The sequence below is a fragment of the Vulpes lagopus genome, chromosome 12 (genome assembly GCF_018345385.1).
Source record: "Vulpes lagopus strain Blue_001 chromosome 12, ASM1834538v1, whole genome shotgun sequence".
Taxonomy (NCBI): domain Eukaryota; kingdom Metazoa; phylum Chordata; class Mammalia; order Carnivora; family Canidae; genus Vulpes; species Vulpes lagopus.
Genome location: NC_054835.1, coordinates 60,159,540 through 60,175,753, shown reverse-complemented (window position 1 = coordinate 60,175,753; position 16,214 = coordinate 60,159,540). Strand labels below are relative to the sequence as shown.

The 16,214-nt window shown below is 58.1% G+C and overlaps 1 protein-coding gene across 14 annotated transcripts in view; it reads left to right on the top strand.

Moving 5' to 3' along the window:
* The window catches only part of CCDC57 (coiled-coil domain containing 57), a 102,625-nt gene that overhangs the window by 7,149 nt on the left and 79,262 nt on the right, over nt 1-16,214 (top strand). For 9 of the 14 annotated variants that reach the window (XM_041724361.1, XM_041724365.1, XM_041724358.1 and 6 more), the window contains exons 2-6: nt 637-1,595; nt 4,188-4,296; nt 11,879-11,980; nt 13,350-13,507; nt 13,623-13,697. In XM_041724361.1, the coding sequence (XP_041580295.1) occupies nt 1,183-1,595; nt 4,188-4,296; nt 11,879-11,980; nt 13,350-13,507; nt 13,623-13,697 (857 nt within the window). In that variant the 5' untranslated portion in view covers nt 637-1,182. The other 5 variants (XM_041724363.1, XM_041724362.1, XM_041724359.1 and 2 more) reach the window with 5 other exon arrangements.

Sequence of the window (16,214 nt, the reverse complement as noted above, 5' to 3'; positions counted from 1 at the left end):
CCCACGACCTTGAGACGATGACCTGAGCTCACACCAAGAGTCGGTCACTCAGCTCAGCCCATGGAGTCCCCCAGGCGCCCTGGGATTTTTTTCTTCTTAAAAAAGAAGTGTCTGGGTGGCTCCTTCAGTGAAGCGTCTGCCTTCGGCTCAGGTCATGGCCTCATGGTCCTAGGATTGAGTTCCGAGCTGGGCAAAATAAAAAGACCCACTTCACACGACTCAAGACATTTTAGAATCTTTGGGATGAGAGTGATACTCAGACGTCCCTGGCCCTTTGGGAAGGTGCTGTCGGGGACGGGCTGCTGTTTGCCCTGGAGCCTCTGCCCCCAGGATGACAATGGGCTTGCTGTGTGGCCTGGGGTAGAGGCCCAGAGCACCCCTTGCCTGCCAGGTGATGGAATGTCAGCAGTCCCTGTGGTCTCAGCACGCCTGGCAGCCCTTGCTAGCTGCCCCCACCACGCACATGCACGCAGCCCATCCTTGGTACACGCAGGAGCAAGGGGTATTTAGCACTTGTTACAGCTTGACAAAGTAGTTTTACGCTGTTGAATCTAATAATTAAAAAGTAGAGCTTATGTACTATATATCTTTTAAAATTTTATTTTCCTTTAGTGCTTTGTTGTTATTGTGTTTTAGGAAAGGATCAATCCGTGATGGATTAGAAATAGAAGAGCCAAGGAACCTGCCCCTGAGTGCTGAATCTCCAGGAGCCGGGCCCGCGGCAGGAGCGGAGTGTGGGGCAGGAGGGGTGTTGGCCCTCAGAGGCTGGGGGACTCCAGCGCTTGCTCAGCTCCTTGGCTGCCTCGTTTTCTCATCTGCAAAGTGGGAGAGCACTTCGTGAGCCTGTTTTATTTTTTTATTTATTTATTTTTTTTCGTGAGCCTGTTTTAAAGGACCCAGCCCTTGTAGGTGAGCTAACGATGTTTCCTATGTCTCCTTCCTCTGCGACCCTAGGCTTACCCCCTGGGCTCTGCTGCAGGGTGAGAGTAGGCTGGACCCTGGGGGGGTCACCTGGGGTGCTTCAGAACATACGCGTGGCCAGACGGCTGCTCACTGGCCCAGGGCGTGCTCCGTGGTGGTGACAGCGATGCCGGAGATGGGGATCTGAGGCGGGTGTTGGAGGACTGCTCAAGCGCCTCACCGGGGCCTGCTTCCCGCCTTCTCCCCGCTGCAGCTTTCTGGATGCTGCCGCCGCCCTCGCCCTCAGAGGCGGCCCTGAGCCAGCTGCTGGCCCGCAAGGAGGAGGAGTGGAGGGCGCTGCAGGCCCACCGCTGCCAGCTGCAGGAGGCCAGGCTGCAGGCCGCGCACAGCCAGCTGCATGAGGCGCAGGGGGCGCTGCGGTGCCTGCAGGAGGACTTCGCGTACAACCTGCAGGTGCTGGAGGAGCGGGACCTCGAGCTGGAGCGCTACGACGCTGCGTTTGCCGAGGCCCGTGGGCGGGAGGAGGCGCGGCAGGCGGAGCTGAGCGAGCTGAGGGTGCAGGTGGCCCGGCTGAGGCAGGCGCTCGCTGGCGAGGCCCAGCGGCGGGAGGACCTGCAGCAGCAGCTCCAGCTGAAGCAGCAGGAGCACCGGCTGGAGCTGGAGCGCATCCACAGGTGAGGTGCCGTGCCCGCAGCGCAGTCAGCACGGCAGGACGTTGCTTTCCATGCCAGGCACTCTCTGCGAATTGTGAGTCCACATCATTTCACCAAGACATGTGAGCCGAGATTGTTTAAATTTTTTTTTTTTAAATTTTATTTATTTATGATAGTCATACAGAGAGAGAGAGAGAGAGAGGCAGAGACACAGGCAGAGGGAGAAGCAGGCTCCATGCACCGGGAGCCCGATGTGGGACTCGATCCCGGGTCTCCAGGATCGCGCCCTGGGCCAAAGGCAGGCGCCAAACCGCTGCGCCACCCAGGGATCCCTGTTTAAATGATGCAAAATAGCTAGTAATTCCCAAGCGCGGGAGCTCATGTGAGGCAGGTTGACCGTGAACCCGAAGCCCTGGAAGCCGCTCTCATGGCACACGCACCCCTCTCCCCCTTGAGAGAGAGAACACGGGCTTCATTTTAAAAACTTTGCTGTCCTGAGACACCTGGGTGGCTCAGCGGTGGAGCACCTGCCTTTGGCTCAGGGCCTGATCCTGGGGTCCTGGGATCGAGTCCCACGTTGGGCTCCCCGCAGGGAGCCTGCTTCTTCCTCTGCCTGGGTCTCTGCCTCTCTCTGTGTCTCTCAGGAATAAATAAAATCTAAAAAAAAAAAAAATCTTTGTTGCCCTTCCCCTGTCAGGGTGTATGTTTGTGATGTCACCTTTACTGTCAGGGTGCATCCCTCTGGTGCGTGTGTGTGCACACAGACGTCAGCGGCAGGCAGCATCTTGCAGGTTCTCTTTGCACTTAAAGTGGGGCCCTGAAGAGTGTGTCATGTTGTCAGTTTGTACTGAGAAGTGCTCGTGGGACAACCCAGTAGTAACAGTGTCGTGGACAGTGGTTCTGTACGGAAGGTGGGGAGGCGAGGAGGGAAAGCTGCCCGAGGGCTCTTCTGTGTTCATGGCTGTGGAGGCTTGTGGCAGCTTCCCAGCAACGGGGCAGCTTTTCCCTGGGCTTCCCATCGAGTGCACCATGCCTTTTTTTTTCTTTTTCTTAAAAGATTTTATTTATTCATGAGACACAGAGAGAGGGAGGCAGAGGCACAGGCAGAGGGAGAAGCAGGCTCCCTGCGGGGAGCCCGATGTGGGACTCGATCCCAGGACCCCAGGGTCACGCCCTGAGCTGAAGGCAGATGCTCCACTGCTGAGCCACCCGCGTGCCCCGCAGCCACATCCCTTTACGAGGCTACCTGGCCTTGTTCTGTGTTTGCCGGGTGCGTTAGCGCTGTGCTCCTCTGCAGCAGGAGACTCAGTGGCAGGCCAGGTGTCAGGTGGGGAGGCCTATGTCAGTGGGTGTGGGACCATTGGGACCCCCCGGCCTCCTGCCCGCCCACTGGCTGGCATCTCCAGTAATAAGGCGTTGGCGTAGCTCCCAGGGGCCCGGTACCGCCCTCCTCAGGGACGCCTGAAAGCTCCACCACGGTCAGCGTCCCCTGGAGCAAGGAAGGCTGCATGGCCTCCCCGCGGGGTGACATCCTGACTCTCCCCGGACTCCGTGATGCTCCTGGAGGATCAGCAGCAGCTGCTCCTCACACTGGGACACATGGGGCCAGTGCGCCCTCCGTGGAAATACTGATTTTCTTTCCCACAGCTGTTTTTGAGAGATTTTAAAGCATCGGTGAAGTGCTCCACATCATCCTGTAAAGTGTCTCCTTACCTCATTCCCCCCTCCTTTTTTTTTTTTAAATTTTTATTTTTATTTTTTTTTTGCTAAATTTGAGATATTTTTAGCCGTTTCTTCAAGTACGTGTCAGCCCTCCTCTGCTCCCAGGCTAGGGCTCCGTGGCTGGGCATTCGGCCCCGGTGACTGTCCCGCGGCTCCCGGGGGCTCCACTCACGCTCTTGTGTTTCTCTCCGTCGTGTGATGGAGCCATCCCTGTGGCTCTAGTGGTCAAGCTCATGGATTCTTTCTCTGTCCTGTTGTCAGGGTTGTCCGGCTGTTGAGCCCACCCCACGGAGTCTTGTTTGGTTGTCATATTTCCTAGTCCTCAATTTCTGTTTGATTCTTTGTTTTTCTTTGCCGAGAGTTTCTTTTTTTCTTTTTTTTTTTTTTAATTTATTTTTATTTATTTATGATAGTCACAGAGAGAGAGAGAGAGGCAAAGACACAGGCGGAGGGAGAAGCAGGCTCCATGCACCGGGAGCCTGATGTGGGATTCGATCCCGGGTCTCCAGGATCCCGCCCTGGGCCAAAGGCAGGCGCCAAACCGCTGCGCCACCCAGGGATCCCTGCCGAGAGTTTCTAATTTTTTATTTAGGAAAGCTCTGAATGGCTTGCTGAAGCGTTTTAGATAACGGCTGCCTTAAAAACCCTCGTAGGGAGTCTCCGCGTCTGTGTCCTGTCGCTGTAGGTGTGTGCTGATTGCGTTTTCCTGTTCGGGGTGGACCTTCCTGACCCAGGGCTTCCGCTTGTGTCCTGGACACTTTGGGAGTCTCGTGGTATGACTGTGGTGCCACTTGAGGCTCCCGCTGAAGCCACCGCCGGGAGGGCCCTGCAAATGGGTCCCCTCGGGGAGCATTCAGTGTGAGTTTTCTTAATACTGTGATGTTCACACAGTGACAAGAACAGCGAGATGGATCAGCAGCGGGAACAGTACGAAAACCTGAAGTGGCAGCTGCAGAGGAAGCTGGAGGAGCTCGAGGGCGAACTTGCTCTGCAGAGACAGGTAGGCGCGCGGGTCTGGCCCCTGCTCGGTGCCTGCACCACCCGCCCGCGCTCACGCCGTGCCGGTGAGGAGAAGACGGCCTTCTGTGGACTGTGTACCGTGGGGTCAAAGTTGAATGAGTGGAGCAGGTTCCATCCTGGGGTGGCCTGGACGGGACAGAGGGTGTCCGCACCTCGTCTGCCGTGCCTCCCTCCGTGCTCTCGCTCCTCAGAAAACGGTCAATGTTTTCTTCTTCATTTCTTTTAGAAAAAAGTATTTGTGTTGCTTACTGTAGGAAAGAGCTGGGAACTCAAATTGTGAAAACTGTGTTTCTGTCAAGAAAACCATAGGTCGGGGATCCCTGGGTGGCGCAGCGGTTTCACGCCTGCCTTTGGCCCGGGGCGCGATCCTGGGGTCCCGGGATCGAGTCCCGAGTCAGGCTCCCAGCATGGAGCCTGCTTCTCCCTCTGCCTGTGTCTCTGCCTCTCTCTCTCTCTCTCTCTTTCTCTATGTCTATCATAAATAAATAATGAATTAAAAAAAAAGAAATTTGTTTAAAAAAAACCATAGGTCATCTATGTTTTTTTTTTTTTTTTTTTTTAAGATTTTATTTATTTGAGAGAGAGAGTGAGCAAGTGAAAGAGCACGAGCAGGGGGAGGGCCGGGGGCAAAGCTGACACCCCGCTGAGCAGGGAGCCTGACGCGGGCTCGACCCCAGGACCTCGGGATCATGACCTGAGCTGAAGGCAGATGCTTCACCCACTGAGCCCCCAGGAGCCCCGAGATCATCCTGTTTCAGGATAGATGTGTCAGCCGACAGGTGGCACTTAAACCTGTCACCAAATTTCCCCTCATGACGCTGATACTCAGCCGTGCTCCTGACAGAATGAGGTGTGCTGGGGTTTGGGTGAGGATGCCGTTCACACGTGTGGCCCGAGTCCATGTCCCCGGAGCCCTGTGAGCGCGGGTGCTGGGGGGTCCTTTGACCATGGGCTGAGCTTGGTCATCGGAGCCATAGCAGCCTTTGCGGGGTCTGCCTCCGTGAAGCTCCTTGCACACGTGTGACCTCATCTCGCAGCAGAGAGGCAGTGTTCACATGAATTTCACAGATGGGACTTAAAGTCACCTGCCCCCGATCCCCTTAATAAATGGCAGAGACAGAATTTGAGTCCATTGTGTAAACTCTTAGCCACTGTCACCCTGCCCTGGGATTGTGGTGGTTGGCAGCAAGAACTCCCGTCCCCCCCCCAAGGTCCTTCCGGCTCGACTAAGTCAGATCAGCATGAGACAGAGGCACAGGCGAAAACCACATTCAACAGGTGTATGCTTGGGGGGCCGCACCGACACGGAAGTTGCAGAGTCAGGCACAGTGAGGTCTGAGCCGTGGAGAAGGGGGTGGGCGTCTGGGACTTCAGGGGAGAGCACGCTCCTCCCGCGGTGAGAAGAGCCAATGTTTGCCCTGCCAGGGGCGCCCACGTGACTCCTGATCTCAGGGTCGTGAGCTGGAGCCCCACGTTGGACACAGACGTTATTTATTTATTTTTATTTTTTTATTTTTTTTATTTTTTAAATTTTTTTTTTTTAATTAATTAATTTATTTATTTATGATAGTCACAGAGAGAGAGAGAGGCAGAGACACAGGCGGAGGGAGAAGCAGGCTCCATGCACCGGGAGCCCGATGTGGGATTCGATCCCGGGTCTCCAGGATCGCGCCCTGGGCCAAAGGCAGGCGCCAAACCGCTGCGCCACCCAGGGATCCCGGACACAGACGTTATTTAAAGAAACGTGCGTGTGTGTGTATTGAAGATGTCTGGGAAAAAAGATGTTTGCCCTTCCACACAGATCGGTCACTCAGATAAACTTGATCTCTGCTAAGACCCTTATTCTGGGAAAGACGCCCAATTTAGCTGCTTCTGTGTGGTTGAGAGAGGAACAGAAGTTTCTCTTGAGGCTGCAGGGTCTCAAGTGCCTCCAGCTCAAAACACTGCACATGCCGAAGTGTGCGTTCAGGGACGTCTGAGCCCCTTCACACTGTCCTCATCCCCGTTCTAGACGGCTGCTCACGCTAGCCGAGAAGGAGCCGGATCTGAAGTCCGCTTGAGCCGTGTCGTCTTGCTGCCCGTTCTCAGCCGTCGGCTCGGGCTCGTTCCCTGCGTCTTGGTGCGTGCGGCGCGCTGGCGGCTCCGTCCAGGCGCTGGGGCAGCGGGGGGTGGACCCGTGCTGCTGGTGGGCTGGCCCGTGGCCCCGAGGCACCGTGTCGGCCCCCGAGACAGGGCAGGGTGTCCTGAGAGGGGCCGTGCCCGTCAGGCCGGGAAGGCACCTGTGGTCGCGGAGGCGGCGGCCGAGGCCCTGCTCGCAGCCAGGCTTACTGCCGCAGCGCGTGGCGCCCTTTCCCTCCCCTCCGGCAGCTCCACGCTCCTCTGTGACGCCGGCGTGGCTGGGGCCCATACAGCTCCTCAGACCTCCTGCAGGGACCTCATGGGCGGGTTTGGCTTCTGGAAACAGCTCAAGGCCTGAGCAGCAGGGTGGAGGGACCGTTGTGACTCACCTGGGAGTCATGAGGCTCCCGCAGGCAGGCTGTCCTGACGCTCGGGGGCAGTGGTGACCCGGGGACCTGCGGGGCTTCCCGGCCTGTCGCCACTCAGCCGTTGCTGTGACTCAGGCTGGTTCCAGCTTTGAGCTCCCGCGTCAGCCGCCACAGGGGACGCTGGTTTCCGGAGCAGCCCTCGCTCTGGAAGGAAGGAAGCTTGATGTTGAAACTCCCCAGCGTTGCCGTCCCCCGAGGCGGCTGCTGGGACTGCGGGCGGCATCTGTCCAGCGTGGTTCTCAGGATGTGGCGTACGTGGGCTCGGCCCCGCTCTGCTGCCCACAGCTTGCTGTTTCGGTGGTTGGACTGGCTCTTAGGTGATCCCCTTCGGGCGGGTTTCCTGCCTCTTGTTCTGAAGGTCTTTGTGTCCATTATTGACCTGTCAGAGGTAGAATGGATTCACTAGCGGTGATGATTTCTCTCTTGAAAGATGAGGTCTGAGATGACGGGAACTGAGTTGGTCTGTTTGACTCCTGCTGCACCTGCAAGTAGTTGGCTCTGGGTCAAGGGAAGCCGCCTTCTGTGTTGGCGAGCGTCGCAGGAGTAGAAGAGGAACGATTGATTGATGTAGTCATTCGTTTAACAAATACCGTTGGCACGTGAGTCACGTGCTCGGCGTCCCCCCAGGTCCTGGAGTTAGGACGTGAGCACCTGGACCTGCCTGCTCTGGGAGTGAACTGTCCCTCGTGGGTCGGAGTAGACCCCCTAACAGTGCAGCCTCTAGTGGGATATCCCGAGGGTGTCACCCGCACGACCAGTAAGGCACAGTGGTCAGGAAGAGGACCCGTGAGCTGAAGCCTGCGGGTGGTGAGGGATGTGGAGGGAGGGGTGCTACCTGCATGTGTAGGGGGCCCGGGGCAGGCGTCCCAGGTCAGTGGTGCAGAGGTGTAGGTGGCCACGTCGGGCTCACGGGCAGCAGCCCCGGGTACAGCAGCAGTGCTGTCAGGCCGCGTGGGAGGGGGCTCCTGGGCTTCCAGGCACACGTGTTGGGTGAGAGGGGATTTTGCACATTGGAGGTCAGGTGGGGGTTGCAGGGTACAGAGCTGGGAGCCCCAAGGGGGTGTAGACAGAGGAGCCTTGGGCAGAGCCTTCAACAGGAGGGTGGGAGGCAAGGGCCGGTCAGAGGACCAGAGGAAGGTGGGCGCCCTGGAGCCGGAGAGCAGGAGGGTGGAGGTGGGCGTGAGTGCGAATCTGGCTGAAGCGCTCCTGGTTCCTGGGCTCCCCTCTCAGGCCAGCGCCGCCCTGCTGGCCCTGTGCATCCGCAAGTCGCCCCGCACCCGGGGCCCGCAGAGCTTTGAGCAGAAGCCAAACGCTTCGCAGTTTTGTGATAGAAAAGAATCCCACTGATTCTCCTATTCTGGACCCAATAAGGGGTATTCCTGTGACCCCTTATGCTTCGTTTTGCTTTTCAAAGGATGAAAAAAGTAAAACGTAAGCTCTTTTTTTCTTTTTTTTTTTTTAAAGATTTATTTATTTATTCATGAGAGACACAGAGAGAGAGAGATAGAGGCAGAGACCCAGGCAGAGCGAGAAGCAGGCTCCATGCAGGGAGCCCGACGTGGGACTCGATCCCGGGTCCCCAGGATCACACCCCGGCTGAAGGCAGGCGCTCACCTGCTGAGCCACCCGGGTGCCCAAAACATATGCTTTCGGCCGTACTGTGAGTGTCCGAGGCCCCCGCTCGACCTTCAGAGACGCGGGGATCCAGCTGCGTGTATCCCAGGAGGTGCACGGCTCCCACCTGCCTCCCTGGGAGAGGCCGGATGTGGCCACGTCGTCGCAGGTCGCCGGCAGTCGGGCTGCGTTCGGCCTCCCCTCTGAGCTTCCCGGGTAGCGGAGTCTGCGGAGCCCTGTCGCCTCATCAGCCACGCGCCGGCTCTGCCGTGCTGTCCGCACGCTGTGCTGAGGGCCCTGCCCGCCGGCTCCTTTGCGGGGACGGCCTTCACACGCCGCGGGTCACCTGTCCCCTGCTCTAGGCGCCGGGGCTGGGGCGGGTCACCGTGACACCGTGACACCGTGGGGCGGGACAGACCAAGTCAGAGCCTGACTCCCGTTTCCCGGCCTCAGGGCCACTCTGCCCCCACCCCTGTCAGTTCCTCACACGTGAGCCCATCTGAGGAGTCAGCACGCCCGCGCCTCAGTCCACGCGGCAGGTGGGCCGTGCGGGCCCGTCGCTTCTCACGGGGAGCGGGACACTAGGGCCCGACCGCGGTGAGGACCGGGCGTGGCGGGCGGGGCCTGGCCTGGCGTCAGGTGGAGGGCTGGCGTGCGCACAGTGCCCAGCAGGCAGGGGCTCCCTGGGCAGCACTACTCGCCCCCGGGCAGAAGGGGGGGCCGGCGCGGGCTGTGGGGCCTGCCGCACAGGGCGACGTGGGGGCCCGCCCGCCACATGCGCCGTCAGCTCCCAGGTGCCCGCGGTCTGCACCACGACCCCTTCGGACGCTCGCACACGCGTAACCGCCAGGACAGAAGCCGGTGTCACGTGAAGTCCCAGCAGCCGTGACGGGCGACGCCTGTCGTTGCGCGAGTCCCATGGCACGCTGTGGCGGTGCCTGTTCCTTCTCTGGCTGCTGCGTGCCCCGGTGGCCGTGGCAGTCGCCTTGCCGCTCACCGGGGCAGGGCCGTTTCAGGCTTCTGGGTCGTTTCGGTTCCAGGCCAGTACAGGTGACGTTGCCGAGAGCCTTCTCGGCAGGCCTCCGTGCATTTGGGTAAATCACTCACTTGGGAGCAGAGTTTCTGGCTTGTGCACTAGGGCACGTTTAACTTTGTGGGACGCCGTCAGACTGTTTTCCAAGCCACTTGTACTGTTATGTTCCCGGCCACACCGCAGGTTCTTGCAGCTCCACGTCCTTGTCAGGCCGAGCGTCACTGTCTCTCCCATTTCAGCCGTTCTCCGGGGTGTGTCGTGCTGTCTCCTTGTGCTTTTACTTTCCTAGCCCGACGGTCGGCGTGGAAGCGTCCTTTCAGGTGTTCCTCGGCCAGCGACACACCTTTTTTGTGAAGTGTCTGTTTACCTTTGCTGCTCCTCTTAGAACGTGGATTATTTGTCGTCTTGTCGTTGATACGTGAGAGTTCCTAATGTATCCCAGAAACAAGGCCTCGGGTACGTGAGCTACAAGCATCCTCTCCATCTTGGGCTCGGCCTTTTCCTTCCTCAGTAGCAGCAGGTGATTGAACTTCGGTGACGTTCCGGTGAGCTTTTTATTGCCTCATTCCTGAATAGGCGCATCCAACTGAGGCAGGATGGTGGGACATTGAGACTTGCCAGCAGCATGGGAAGGAAGCCAAGAGTAGCAGGGAAAGTGGCCCCGAGAGAAGAAATGGTTCCTGGGTCAGTGATCCTGATGGCCCCACTGTGGGGTGAGGCTGCTGGGTGGTCGGCAGACGTGCCCACGCCAGCACCTGGTTGGCCCGGCTGGTCTAGCTGCAGACGAGTCGGCGATGCTGTGACCCCCTGCCCTCTCCACAGGTGAGAACTTGAGCCTGCCTGGAGTGGGGTGGGGGCAGGGCCAGCCTCGCCTCATGTCGTGTCTTAGTTTCCGGGCTCTTGGGGTCTCCCTGTGATTAGCGCCACCAGAGATAACCCAGGAACCGAGTGCTGGGAGGAGGGACCATTCACAAAACAAGAAAGAATTGGGACTGTTAACAATATATTTAAAGAGATAAATTCAGATTGAAGAGAAAAAAGAAAATCTGGGGAGAAGTTTAAGAGACGTGTAGGATCAGCTGAGATGTTCGATGCAGCCGTCACTTCCAGAGACAGGGTGGAAAACAAGAAGGGGCAGACTGGCGGGGAACGAGCGCGGTCACTTCCTGGGGTGGGGATTTCGAACAAACGGCCTGCAAGGCCCGAGCAAGGAGCCGAGGTGTTTCAGAGGCACCTGGAAAACCTAGGGAGTGGAGAACGGACACGGCGGCGCCACTGCTCAGCGGTGTGGGCGCAGGGCCCTCGCGTCTGCACACACAGGTGGAGGGGCCTGCCCATCTGGGCTCAGCAGGGTCTCCCGGAAGTTACTGGAGCGCGCTCTAGCCTGGCCAGGGCCAGGGGCTCGGACTTAGCCGCCTCCATTCCCTTCTGAGTTCAGGATGGGGGGAGCCAGGAGATGGGAGCTGGACAGGCTGCCGGGAGAATGGGGGCCCGAGCTGAGCAGGTGTCCCGACATCCCCAAGATCGGTGGCCCCAGCACAGGGCTGAGCTGGTGGCCTCACATCCCAGAGTGCTCCGCAGGAGCCAGCGGGCCCGGGCCAGCCAGAGCTTCCAACCTCAGGGGGAGGCCGTGGGGGGTGTGGCAGGCAGCAGAGGCTCTCCCCAGAGGAGGGGGCGCGGGAGCCCCGGGACACATGGGGAGCGTGAGGAGCAGCCGGGGACAGCTGAGCAGTAGCCCCGGAGAAGCCAGGCCGGAGTGTGGAGGCTGAGGCCTCCGGGGGCCACGGCCCAGGACAGGGGTCCCGCTGCCCAGGTGGACGCCGCGGAGGAGCTTGGGGGACCGAGGTGGAGGGGCTGGGGGTGAGCCGCTCCAGGAGAAACAGCGGGCTGTTGGTGAGCTTTTATCGTCACAATAACCTGTGGAATTTCTGGAGTCAGCCTGGGGGGTGAAGCTCAGAAGACTGCCTGCTTGCAGAGCCGGGGCCCAGAGCCGTGGGATGGGGCTGGCCTCCAGGGCCCGTCCCCGCGAGGACACAGGCAGGGCGCAGTGGCATGTGCATGGCGTGCGGAGACCCAGCCCAAACTGTTGAAAGCTGTTGCGGTGCTGACCCGCACCGCGGCCTCCGTCCCAAGCCCCCAGTAGTGCACAGGCCCCGTGGGCGCCCGCAGGACCCGGTGGCACCACCCGGCAAGGACACAGATCGTGTCTGTGGGGGCACCCGGACGCCGCGAGAGCCCCCCAGGTTTACGCAGAGGGCATAGATAGACCACGTCCCCAGGGCGAGTGCGGCGCCTCCGCCACCAAGGACCTGTGTGCCCCGCTGGCCTCCGGCCCGCCCGCCGCCTCTCACCGAGCCCTCTTGTTTCAGGAGCTGCAGCTGGAATTCGAGTCTGAAATGCAGAAGAGGGAGCACGGGTTCCGCCTGCAGGCCGATGGCATGAGCAACGCGGTGCTGACTCAGGAGCTCAAGGTGGGCGGGGGCTGCTCCTTCCCTGCGGACATGTCCTGGGGGGAGGGCGGGGTTCAGGCAGAGGCCTCCCTTGTGGCACGGGGGTCAGGGGTGACATGCCTGAGGAGCACCTGCCACCGTGACCACTACGTGGCTCCTCGCACGAGTGACGGAGGAGGGCTGGTGTCCCTGCTGTGCTTGCCCCCGCCTTGGGGAAGGGCCCCCACCCGGGATAACCTCCACCCAGCCCTGGCCAAGGCCTGTGTCCTCTGTGAGCACTCGGAACGGCCTCTGGGGAGGTGCTGCTCATCCGCCATTTCCAGCAGAGGAGGCCAGGCCAGGTGGTCAGGGCCATGTGCGGCTGTGCGCCAGCCACGGTGCTCGCCACCCCTCATGGCTTCTCTAGCGCACTAGCCCCATGCTGCCAGGGCACATGCGAAGGGCGTGCACGCCTGACCTTTAGCCTGGAGACGGTGGGGAGGGTGGGGGTGGCCTTGAGGGAGCCCGAGGTTGAGCAGGGGAGGAGGAAGCAGGGCGGACACCTGGCCGGTCCCTGCTGCCCCAGTGGCTTGCACCTGCACGGGCGTCCAGCAGGTGTCAGTAGGGAGCGCTGCGCTCACAGTCGGGGTGGGGGGCCCTCCCGCAGGCTGCCAGCCTTCCCGCAGTGCCACAGTCCAAGGGGCAGCACGCAGCCAGCCCGAGGCCCCAAGATCCCAGGCCGTTGTCGTGGTCAGCGTGCCGGGTGGGCAGCTCGCAGCCCAACCTCACCTCTGCAGGGCACTGCTTGTCGTGGAGCACCAGCCTGCGTCCTGCCAGGCCCCCGCCTGCCCCTCTGCACGGGCAACCCTGACCACACTCCCCCTGCCAGCCAGGGGCCAGGCCCAGGCTGCCCCACGGTGACCCTCAGGAGGCCACTCGGGGACTTCTGAGAGCCGAGGGGAGAGGGCAGCTGGGTCGTGCAGGGCCGTGCCCTGAGCTCACAGCCGGGTGGGCACTGCTGTGAGGGTGGGGCTGGGGACATGCAGGGCACGGGCACTGGTCCACCCCCCTCTGCGTGCCAGGCAGCTACAAACCGCCAAGAGCCTTCTCCCTGGAGGGCTCCACGCAGACATCAGGGCCGCAGTTCACATTCGAGGAGACTGAGGCCGTGGTCTTACACGCCCCACCTGCTTGTGCGATTCCAGTACCTGAGCAGTAGTCACGGAGCAGCCGGGACCGTGTGTTGCGGCGATAGGCTCATGCACGCGGCCCCGTCGTGGGTGCAGCCGGGGAGCCGTGGCGGTCAGGTGGGGACGTGAGGACGCCCTCACGGTGTGCTGCTCTCGAGTTGTTTTCTTCCCTCCGTTCAGCCCCAGTGCTGTCCTCATTTTGAGCTCTTTATGTCTGGAAGGTGAAACTGTTGAACAAGGAGCTCGGGGCCCTGAAGGAAGCTGCCGCCCAGGCTGCGGAGTCGCTGCGGGGCGCTGAGGCCGCCAACGCGGGGCTGGAGGAGCAGCTGCAGCACAGCCGCCAGGAGCTCAGGGACCTGGCCGCTGCCAAGGACGCCCGGTGCGCAGCCACACCCGCCGCCTCGGGGCTGGGGGCTTCCGCCCTGCCCGGCCCGCTCTAGGCCGGCTGGCTGTGGGCCCGTCTGCTTTTCCTGCTAATGTTTCCTCCTTTTCAGGATAAAGGACTTGGAGGGCAAACTTAACTCTGTGCAGCTCTCCAGGAAGAAGGAAGAGGAGGTCTTCAGGAGGAAGTGAGTGTTCCCAGCTCCTGGCCTCCCGGCCCCGGGGTAAGGTCCAGGCAGAAACGCCCCCTGACCTGCGGCCGTCCGGCCTTTCAACTCACGGCTTTGGGTCTCCTTCCATGATCTGTTCAGGATTCTCAGTGGTAGTGAGGTTTTTTAGTGTGTTAAAACTTTTTCAAAAAATATATATACATTCTTAAGGTTTTAAGTCACCTGTACACCCAGTGTGGGGCTTGTACTCACAACCCCAAGATCAAGAGTCATGTGCTCCACCGACTAAGCCAGCCAGGTACCCCAGTGTCTTAAAGCTTTTGAACTTAAAAGTCTGGTTAACCAGGGGCTCCTGGGTGGCTCAGTTGGTGAAGTGTCTGACTCTTGATTTCCGCTCAGGTCATGATCTTGGGTTCATGGGGTTGACCCCGTATCTGGCTGGCCCTGGAAAAACAATGTTCCTCTTCATGTCCTCTTCTAGAGCCTTTTTCTTTTTTTTTAGTTTATTTAAGTGATGTTTCCGTCCTGTGGGACTCAAACTCACAACCCCGAAGTCAAGAGCCACACACTCCCCTGACAGCCATCCAGGTGCCCTCAAAGTGTTTTTATTTGTAAACTGAAATCGTTGAAAATGAATATGATTTTTTAGCATATTATAAATATTGGCATTAAGAAGTAAAACTGTCAGGGGCACCTGGCTGTCTCAGTCAGTAGAACACATGACTCTTGGTCTTAGGGTTATGAGTTCAAGCCCCACACTGAGTGTAGAGATTACTTAAATTTTTTTAAGAAAAAAAGAAAAAAAAAGTAAAACCATTCAGTTCCCCCCCCCTTTTTTTTTTAAATATAACATTTATTTATTGGGTGCCTGGATGATTCAGATGGTTAAATGTCTGCCTTTAGCTGTGGTCATAAATAAAAAAGAATTATTTATTTGAGACAGAGAAAGAAAGAGAGCACAAGTAGGAGTGAGAGGTAGAGGGAGAAGGAGAAGCAGACTCCCCTGAGCAGGGAGCTTGATGGATGTGGGCTCAATCCCAGGACCCTGAGATCATGACCTGAGCCAAAAATCGAGAGTCTGACCGTGATGGCTAATGAAGTGAGTAGTTATTTCTGACTTGCATTGCCACCTGGTGCCCTGCAGTCACTCTAAACACCCCTTGCCATTGACTTAAAAGCATAGGAACCAGCCCTTCCTGAGCTGCCAGAAATATCACATCTTCCCTTTTTCTCCTGCCTACCCTCCGATTTCTATCTGACTTTCTCAAGGACTTATATTTGAATATAACATATTTTTAAAGATTTTATTTATCCATTTGAGAGGGAGAGAGAGAGAGCACAAGTAGGGATGAGGGCCAGAGGAAGAGGGAGAAACAGACCCTGGGCTGAGCAGGGAGCCCGACGTGGGGCTCGACCCCAGGACCCCGGGATCATGACCTGAGCTGAAGGCAGTTACTTCCCTGACTGAGCCACTCAGGTACTCCTATAATGTGTTTGGTTTTTTTTTTTTTTTTTTTTTTTTTTTTTTTTTGCTTCATAAATTTGGAATCAGTCTCCTCTAACAACAATACATATATTTATATGAACTAAAAACAATGAAATTTGCTGGGGTCACAAAGCTGTACATGTTCTAAAACGTTTCTAAACGAAGGAATTCTGATAATTATTTGTATACTTTACAAAACGACAGAATATACTGTAAAATTCAATAACTAAATAAACTCAGTCCCTTTAGGAATGCCCCCTGACTGAGGTGAGCGGCTGCGTGGGGGTGGCCACCGGCTTCTCCAGCAGCATCTCCAGACTTTGAACGCCTTCCATTTATGACCAGGGCCACCTGCTGGCCTCACCTCCAGGATGTCTTTGTGTCCCGTGTCTGCTGGTGACGCAGCAGCTCCTCCAGCTCTGGGGGTCGGAGGGCTGCAGTGCCTGGCACGTCACAGGGTCTGCACACGGTCGGCAGGGTGGTTCGTGTTCTCAGGTTCCAGAAGTGGGGATAAGATGCTTTTCTAAGACCTAATCCGTGACTGTTACACGCTGGGTACCCTTGTACTTAGTGACAGCTTGGGAAGCCCCTCATCCTGAGACGCTGGGAAAACTGGGGAATTGTGACGCGGAGAGCATGTTCGTCAGCATGATGTGTATACAGCAAGATGCTTTACCATTTCTCCCTAAAACCTCAGGCTTGCAGATTTAGTTTCCATTTAGGGAACGTGTTCACAAGACCACCAAAGCCGCATCCTTCCTGAAACCACTAGCTTGGTCAGGTTGCTCTGCGAGAAAGTCTCACTTTGTTTTGTTTTTGTTTTTTAAAAGATTTTATTTATCCATGAGAGACACTGGTAGAGGGATAAGCAGGCTTATCCCTCCCCTGTGGGGAGCCTGACGTGGGACTCAATCTCGGGACCCTGGAATCACGCCCTGGGCTGAAGGCAGATGCTCATCTGCTGAGCCACCCGGGCTGCCCTCACTTTGTTTTTCGTTCCTGGTGAATTTGTGTATATTTGGAGGAGTATCCTCAAGACGCTGAGAATT